The 9,272-nt window shown below is 35.2% G+C and overlaps 2 protein-coding genes across 7 annotated transcripts; one reads left to right on the top strand and one right to left on the bottom strand.

Annotated features, from left to right (window-relative positions):
- The first annotated feature begins 2,203 nt into the window (after positions 1–2,203).
- On the top strand, positions 2,204–3,336 carry LOC111367461 (NDR1/HIN1-like protein 6). The gene has a single exon (XM_022988349.1). It carries the CDS (start codon positions 2,387–2,389, stop codon positions 3,143–3,145), a length of 759 nt encoding a protein of 252 aa, XP_022844117.1. The 5' UTR covers positions 2,204–2,386; the 3' UTR covers positions 3,146–3,336.
- Positions 3,337–5,699: 2,363 nt separating this feature from the next.
- On the bottom strand, positions 5,700–8,834 carry LOC111367460. Of its 6 annotated transcripts, none has more exons than XM_022988348.1 (6): positions 8,220–8,833; positions 7,046–7,751; positions 6,847–6,907; positions 6,417–6,557; positions 6,138–6,245; positions 5,700–5,936 (listed from the first exon to the last, which is right to left on the bottom strand). In XM_022988348.1, exons 3-6 carry the CDS (start codon positions 6,903–6,905, stop codon positions 5,852–5,854), a joined length of 393 nt encoding a protein of 130 aa, XP_022844116.1. In that variant the 5' UTR covers positions 6,906–6,907; positions 7,046–7,751; positions 8,220–8,833; the 3' UTR covers positions 5,700–5,851. The 6 variants fall into 6 exon arrangements, 5 of the variants coding, with proteins under 5 accessions (XP_022844116.1, XP_022844115.1, XP_022844113.1 ...); XM_022988347.1 differs by having other exon boundaries at positions 6,847–6,980; positions 7,068–7,751; XM_022988345.1 differs by having other exon boundaries at positions 6,847–7,751; positions 8,220–8,315; positions 8,404–8,832.
- Positions 8,835–9,272: the final 438 nt, after the last annotated feature.

Raw genomic sequence — 9,272 nt, 5'->3', positions numbered from 1 at the left:
GTGGCGCCCCTATCCCCAGGCCGGAGCAAGGGGTTTTATTCTAAAATTACAACCTTGACTCATTCCCGAAAACAATAAAAGTCCGTAACGTTAACGATGTGGAAAAATTATGTTTTGTGCTGCTTGAATTTATTATTATTTTTTTCCATTTAAGTTTCATCTCTTTATCACTTAATGCTTATTATACATATATGCCTTCCCCATCTGTTCAAATAAATGATTGACTTGGTCCTTACTCCTTAGATAGTAAAATACAATGACCCATTAGAAAAATAATAAAATAACACTTTTAATTAGAAATAATTTTTTTAAACATCACAATACCGTTTAACAACGAAAACATCGTGAGTATATATTAAATTTTTATGTTAATTAATTAATTTTATTTTGTTCTAAAATGGTCATTTATTACGGTTTAATCATTTATAGATTGTTTGAGCCCCTTTTTGAGGGGAAAAAATCGGTTTGTTGTTTTTTTTGGGGGGGGGGGGGGGGGGGATTCACTTTTGAACAGTGTATTGATGAAAAATGTTAGGTCAAAGAATAAGGAAATTTTTTGAAATTACGTGTAATATTATTTTATTAAAGAATATGTGATTGAAATGATATCAAAATATTTAAAAATGAATTTTTTTCTAAAAAATGGAGCTCTAGTAAGGTCGAGTTAAAGAAGGGTAATATATGCATAACTTTGGTGGTGAAATTGACATTTAAAACGAAGTTCCATATTAACTATCAAATTTTATTTTATTTCATATTGAATTGATATGTACTTTATTCTCAACTTTGTGATCACAATTGTCATATTTTCACGTTGGATGCTACGTTAGAAAACACCACATTTTTTAACTAAGTCCTCGTTTGAACCCCATTTTTTAGAAAAAAATTCACTCTTAAACAATATTATGATGTCATTTCAATTACATTTTTCAATAAAATAATATTATATGTAATTTTAAAAATTTTCATTATTCTTTAACCATACATTTTCCATCAATACACTATTCATAATTTTTTTTTTTTCTTTTGGGGCTCAAACAATATATTTTGTCTAAATCACACAAAATTCCAAATTAGTGAATGAACGTTGCAGCCCGCAACCTGCAAATGCCTCGAAAGTCATCAACTTCTCTAACAATCAAACAACAATGCCTACGCATGAAAATATATTGTCGTAACCTCAATTCACACACCTGAAAAGGACATTTTAGCCGCTCGAAAATTGGAACCTTCTAATATTAAGAAAATCAAATAAATTACTCAATCTTCAAGAAATTACTAGGAAAAAGTCCATTTGGGGGGCGGGGCACATAGCTTTAGCCGAGAAGTTTTTGTTATTTAGAGCATATTTGGTACGACTTAAGTTCAATTAAAATTATTTTTTTGACCGTTATTTTACTATTTCAATCGTCATTTTTAAATTATTTTCTCATATATAGGACTCACTTTAACTCGATTAAAAAATCAATTAACAAAATCCTACCAAACAAGCAATTAGTTGCTGCTCTTTCATAACTTTTATTAATATTATTTTGGTTAAGATATTGTCACCAAATAAACGCTCCACTAGACCTTCAAAAAGGATTAACTTTTTTCTAATACACAAAATTGAATTAAATATAATTTAAACGATAAAACACACACACACACACACACACACACACATATATATATATATATTGATACACGTCGAATAGTTTAACAAACAATTCAATATACCGAATAGGTAATAGATGAATACTTCAAGCAACATTTAACGAGACAAATTCAGACTATTTAGAGATTTGGTAGGGATTATAATTCAAATCAATAATTAATTTTAACCATATATTTTGTGGGACTCAACTTTTCAACCATATATTACATCAATATTTATCAAAATCTATAAAAAAAAAATTAAAAAAAATCTAATTTTAAAAGCTTAGTCAAATATGTTTTAGAATCTTGATATTGAAAACGTGTACATCTAAAAGAGATTTGAAAAATGGTAAAGAAGAAAGAAAAATAAGCAAGCACACGCGTCTATATTTGACCTTCAAGGCATTGGTTATCTTAATAACCTTAAAGTATTCCGACCTTTAGACGGATGTGATGAACGCGAATTCCCAAATTATAAAAAATTTCCAACGCGGGGTGAGGCGGGGTGGGTGGCGGCTCTTCACCTGTTAAAATAGACGAAATGGTCAAAATAAAGAACAACAACAAAACCATTAATCTGACTTTGTGTGTGGATACTTGTAAAAATCTCTTTTAAACCTGGTTTATATAAATCAAACGTATGGTTCAGTTAGAGAAGAAAAAAGAGAGAAAACAAGAGGGATTCTATCTACTGTTTCATTGGAATGTCCTCTTGGTCTTGTTGTGAATCTTTCTGAACATACTATCAATGGCAGATCATCAAAGAATCCATCCAGTTCAGGACCCCGAGGCGGTAGCACCACAGACCCCCACTGCTCCGCTGGTGCCCCGAGGCTCTTCCCTGTCGGATAAAGGCGATCCCACGGAACAATATCCACCATTCCGCAGGACTATCCCGTATGCACCCTTAAAACCACCACCAAGGAGAAGTTGCTGGAGAAAGTGCTTTTGCTGGACCATATTCCTCCTCCTACTACTAATACTAATCCTTGGCATTTTGGCTGCAATCATATACTTCGTATTCCAACCAAAAATACCAAAATACTCAGTAGATGCCATGAGAATAACTGAATTCAATCTCGGCAACGATAACAGCCTTTCTGCGGCGTTTAACGTCAATATCACTGCAAGAAATCCTAACAAAAAGATAGGTATATACTATGAAGGTGGAAGCCATCTTAGTGTATGGTACACTGGAACAAAACTTTGTGAAGGTTCATTGCCAAAGTTTTACCAGGGCCACCGGAACACCACCTTGTTGAACCTTACCTTGACGGGACAGACACGGGATGCAAACGGATTACTTGAGTCGTTGCAGGCGCAACAGCAGACGGGAAATATTCCTTTGAGGCTTCGAGCCAAGGTTCCAGTGAGGCTGAAGCTTGGAAAGCTAAAACTGATGAAATGGAAGTTCTTGGTGAGATGCAGGCTGGCGGTAGACACTTTATCTACAGATAATGTAATTAGAATTAGAGAGAATAACTGCAAATTTAGATTTAGGCTTTAAATTTGATTTATTCTTCATGCTATGCCTCATCCAGCTTGCAGGATGTTATATTTTTCTTTTTTATTTCTATTATGTATTATGATCACATGTATTCTTGTTGCACTTGAAATAAGTGGAGGACTTCCTCTCCTCCATTCCATTACTGGTTATTGGTTATGATATCTGCTATAATAGATGATTGTTTAGTTTAATGTGTGTCTCAGACCCAATTCTTTCTACGATTCTTTTGTTTATAATCACCATTGAGATAGCTGTTCTGTTTTTCTTTCCTTTTCCCCTTCTCAGTTAATAACGTTGGCCGACTGCACCAAAATTGGCAGAACTAGGAAGACTCATCAATCATTTTCCTCTCTCGATGAGAAAATAAGTATAGGTCAAATTACTAAAACCCCGTTTGACAATCATGAAAATAAGTTTTCAGGAGAAAATAAGTTTTGAAATAGTAGATTTTTGGAAAATGTGCAGTTAAAAAGTAAGTAAAAGTTGTCGGTTTACATGCAAAATATTCTATTGTAAGAATATGTGGTTGAAAATGAGTTTGAGAAAATCGAGTTTTGTTTTAATGTTGACAAATAGGAGCTAAATTTAGACATGAAAAATGCAGGATCTACTATACTGTAAAGAATTGTTTCGATTTGTTAAAGGTGGTAAAGCCAAAATAATTTAATGATTAAAAATGTGAAATATTTCATATGAAAAACGCTGCATAATAAGACCATGAGTTGATTAGAGTATTTTTCATCGTATAGCTAAAGAAACTAAAATGTTATATGGAAAAACTTACAGACCATATCAAAAAGAACAGAGTCAGATACAAAGCTACAATCATAAGAAGACTAGTGAATTTGAAACGCATAGGCAGTATTATAGAGCACACTAGTGAGTTCTAGATCATAGTGAATCAGTTGTTAACTCTGAAGATTTTTTATTTTTCTGATGACTATGTGTGTCCGAATCAGCTTGCGTACATTTCGACTAATCCCAAACTCTGAAGATGAAATGCAAACACTTCCATTAAGAATCTCATAATAAGACTAGGAATTTCATCTTAATAGGTCACCCTTGTTAATTAAGAAGAGGAGCTCAAGCCATTATATATTAGTTTATATTTTGGTACTTAATTCACGCGGGATTTATTTCTTAACATATCCCTATAAGATGATGACTCATTTGAGAAGATTTCAATCTTGAAATTTGTGTGCTTGACTGAACTTCATAAGCTATCATATTATATTACGACTTGGAATTCCATGGAGTAACACATTATATGTTGGTTATTTATTTTATGCTAATATTCCTTTTAGATTGCTTATCCATTAAGGAGTATGCTACCGTCCAATTCTTCTAGTAAATTTTTGGATCATCTGGAAAGAGTTAATTTCAGGAGCTATATCTGAAGTTAAATAATAAGAGCCAAAAAAGAAACTCAGGAGAGAGAATAAAGGAATTTTTTTTTTTTTTTTCCAATGAAGTACATTTCATTATAATGAAGATTGTAATTGTACAACTTAGGCTACTTGGCAAACACAATAAAAACTCAATTAATATGATTGTACAGATTAATTGATCACAGAATGATGTCAGAAGAGAGAGGAGACCGGGTTCCATGCGTGTATAAAAAATTGACAATAAATTGCGAGCCCCACGCATTTGTATCTTGTATGCAGGGACGGACCCAGACCATTTGAACTGTGGGGTCAAAATTTTTTTTTTTTCGAACAACGTATCATAAAAAAGGGGGAATATCGGTTGTTTACTGTTCATATTCGATATGTGCACTTTGGGAAGAAATCGTTGGATTATATGATATATTTATGGACTAAATAATGGATATGGACCATGTGATATGGATATAGATTTAGAATTTGGACTTTTTGGGGCAGAAAATTAAGTTTTCAGCACAAAAAAAAAACAGAAAATTAAGTTTTCAGCACAAAAAAAAAAAATAAAAAAAAATCAGAAAACTGTGGGGTCATTTGACCCCACATGACCCCATGTGGGTCCGCCCGTGCTTGTATGTAAAACTTCTGTGAACCTTCATTCTGTGAATGAAGCACTGCTTATAAAAACTGTAACCAATGGCATAAAATCACTTACTTAACTGACCAATTGCTAGTGACAGCTTTTTCTTGAATGACACAGAACAGATAAAATGTGTCCTGTAGGAGCAACTTAAAACATTTCCATCCCCCCAATTTTTTTCCAGCAGTTAGCTTTAGGCACAGAAGTTTTTTTGACATCAAAATATATCTCCACGCTCTACTCAACAAAATTTTTCCAAGCTATCAGTAATCCTATTCAATACTCTAGTGGCTTATTCAAATTTCAAGCATTTTCTCATGCCTAAATCTGAGAATAACATTCTGATGGACTGCGCCAGTCCAGATACATATCAAAGACGCAAGAAGGGGGCAAGGGCAGAAAAGGGAATGCAGGAAGAGAGAAGGCCACATGCACAGTTACAGAATCTTTGGGGGAACAATCTAGAAGCAGAACAACATATAAATAAGGGGAATCGATTTCAGTGGAAGTGGGAGAAAAATTGGGTAGTTCCTTGGGAGAGAATTGGACCTCTCGAATGTCCATTTATCCTTTTATTTCTTTAAAGCATTATCATTGTATTCCATCAAGGAGATTTACATCATTGCTGTAATTCTCAGAGTCTATTCACCAGTGTTATCCTATTTACAGAAATACAATCTCACTTCACGTTTGGTTACTCTTGTTTCTGGTTTCTATATCTTCAAATTGCCTCTGTAGAGTTGGAAAAGCCATCCCTAGCAACAGGTTCCTATCACAATTGCAGCATATTTATGATAAATCAATTCCAAGGTGAGGGAAATATACTTCATGACTAAGATACCAAACCACTTCAAGTAGAGGCCATAAAGCTAAACTCAATACCTAAATCTTTGAACTTTATCTCAAAATACCTAAAGCCTTTAGATTACGAAAATGGTTTTTCATATACAAATAATGCCAACCATCTTACTGTATCAGGTTGTATGATTGAACTATTCCATCCTCGTGTATGTCCACTAACTTCAGAAGACTCTGCTGTTTAAATGTCTTTGAAGATTGTAGGATGAAATTGTTGGTCCTACAGATGAGAAGCACCATCAGATGAACGCCTTATTCCTTAGGCTACCCCCAAGAATTAACAAAAAGCACGTAAAAACAATTGTTCCATCTTTACAGGCAATAAAACCGGAGAGTCTATGAGCAACGAAAGATTATGAAATAAAGACAAAAATGCTCAGATACTACATACTCTTGCTTATCAGCTGGATTCTTTTCTTTTGCAGGCATGTCATGAAATAACTCCCTTGAAAATTTGAATTTCGAACTCTTCCAAAGCCCCGAACAACGCACCAAAACATCACAGCTTTTGACAGAAGTTCCAGCATGATAGCTGAATACTTGTCATCGTAAGTTATACAGAAGAGATCAAAAAAGTTAATGGTGTAAATAAACCTATTAACCTAAAACCTGTATAAATAATCACTACCACTAGAAAATGCTGTTGTCAGGAAAAACAGCACCATCTAACAGAAGATGCAACGACAATCTCATGACTAAAGGAAGTTTATGGTAACAAGGCACATACAAGTCAACATCAGAGTTTAAACAGGACAAAGAGTATATTAAAGAGTAATATTATGCTGAAGCCATAATGCTTACGGTACAACTCTGGATGATACCTAGCAGCAGATTTTGGAAGAGCATAAAGAATGTATGCTGTGCCCTCGGACCATGTCATATCTTGATAAAAAACAATATGGAACTATGAGATGTCACCATATTTGCTAAAAGTGTTCTTCCAACTCCTCGTCAACTTTTACATCAGAAAGCGAACATAAGAAAAATGGAAACAAAAAGAAAATGATAAGAGTTACTTACTGAAGAACGTGACAAGAAATACCTACTAGCCCAGAATTCGAATTATACGGGGCAGTTTAGAGCAGATATATCCATATCAGATACAACTTCATTGTGAACTAAACAGTTCATCTACCTCTCGAATCTCTGACAATGCATTTTCTTTCCCCTCAATTCCCTCAGATTCGGCATTCAGTTCATCCAATTTACCATGACTACCTTTTACTTGATGCTTCTCGTTACTAGCTTCTTTACTTGCTCAAGAGAGGGAGCTGCAAGGGCATCATTTGCCCACAGTTTGGACTTGCTATGCGGCTGCATGACCTGGAGGAACTCCTGAAATTGAGGGTCTTCATACCCATCATCTTTCTTGCTTTTCGTGATCTCTCCTTTTGCTATTGCAACTTTAGAAACTTTAGGACCAGGTATACTTTCTTTTCCTCTTCAGAGGAACTTCCCTGTTTCTTCATTGAGTACCAACTCCATGGAAGTGGATGTTTGAATATCCAACCTTCCAAGCAATCTGAATTTAGACAAAGGTTGATTTTTCCGTGATAAGTGTACTTTATAGCATACTATAAGCTGATTGCAAATACAATTCGCTGCTCAACGAATGTCCAGGAAAGCTCAGTTTATCTAGGTCCATAGATTCCTTTCTTAGGGTCTCAATTACTATATCTTCCTTATGCAAGTATTTTATTACACTCAAACCAATCCTATGAAGTACCTGCCTAGAAATAATAATAATAATAATAATAATAACAGTAGTGTTAGATATTTTTCATCATTTTGTATGTATTTATTTCTGTTTTGCAAATGATTTGCTGCCTCGACTAGTGCTTGCCGTTGCGCAACTGGTGCCTCAATTTCTATAAATTCTGGGCGAATTCTAGTTTACAAAACACATTAAAAGTTTATTCTTCTTTCTTTCTCTTGGCATTAATCAGTTATTTTCGAGTGTCTTCTTGGTTTGATCAAATAGTCACAATTTGAATCAAACGTCTCCATTGTATCCTAAGAGAGATTTTCTATCATACCCCAAATTGTGACTTTGTTGGATAGGGGAGAAACATCTCTTAAAAGATAACGTTTTTTCGTGCTTTGGAATTCATTAAATATTCAGATTTCCCAACATTTTTCTCAACAAGTAGTAATAGTAATAGCAAAGCCTTGAAGCAGAAAAGCAAATAAAGACCTCACAAATCATTCTGAAACCACTAAAGACTTCTTGAAGCAGTTAATGGCTTGCTCTGCTTCTTGCTCTGTCCTGTATCCAACAAATCCAAAATGCCTGCTCTTCCAGTCCAAAATTGAATTGTTTTCTGTTGCTCAAATGATGGAATAAAGAAATAAGTTAATCACATATAAAAAAAGGGTACCGAAAGGGGGATGCATGGTGCGCGTGAGCTAGGCATCAGTAACTTTGCCTTTCTGGGGGAAGAACTCTCTTAGGTGGTCCTCTGATACATATCTTGGCAAGTTCAAGTTCTTCTCGCATATTTGCGACCTTCATTTCCAAAATTAACCACAAACGTCACTTATTAAAATAAACTTAAAATCAGCAACGAATTGCGGGGGGCAAATCAAGCACTCATATAATTTCTGTGCCTTTTTGTTTATCAGAATCAAGCATACATGCCATTGTCCCAGAGTAGGCCATCCGCGACGCTACGACGGAGATACGTACTAATATGTAATTTGAGATATTTTCAGGCGCGAGGGTTTTGAACAACGGTGGCAGGAGATTTGCCCGGTCCTGGCGCAGTTTTACGTTCTGTCTATATTTAATTTTTTCACGAATAGTCCCTCGCCTATGGACTCCCTGCGTAATTCATCCTCATTCTTAACACTTGCATCCTCACCTGTGATGTATGTAAGAGTATCCACCTGCCCCCAGGGCATATCTCCCAGTGGCAAAGGGGAGGGCGGATAGGGTTCAGCGCGGCAGTGTGCAGAGTTCGATTCCCCGCAAGGTGGAATTGATTTTGTTGCAAACGGGAATTACCATATGGGTTAACAGCCTTGACCTATCCATGTGCTCTCCACCCTGGCTCTTGGGAGGCACATCCTGCGATTTACCTCGTCTACGATGGCCCAGGGCAGGGTCGGTGGGAGCCCTTAAGGTTGAGGTTCAACCTTTTTTTTGAGTATCCACCTCAATACTCTGCTTTTAGAGGGCAAATTGGTTCAACAACTCTTAAACACAATTCGGCTTTTTTTTTTTTTTTTTTTTTTTTTTTTTTAAATC

This window comes from Olea europaea, chromosome 18, assembly GCF_002742605.1.
Source record: "Olea europaea var. sylvestris chromosome 18, O_europaea_v1, whole genome shotgun sequence".
Lineage (NCBI taxonomy): Eukaryota > Viridiplantae > Streptophyta > Magnoliopsida > Lamiales > Oleaceae > Olea > Olea europaea.
Note: the sequence above shows the minus strand (reverse complement) of the source record. Positions and strands in the feature narration are given on the sequence as shown.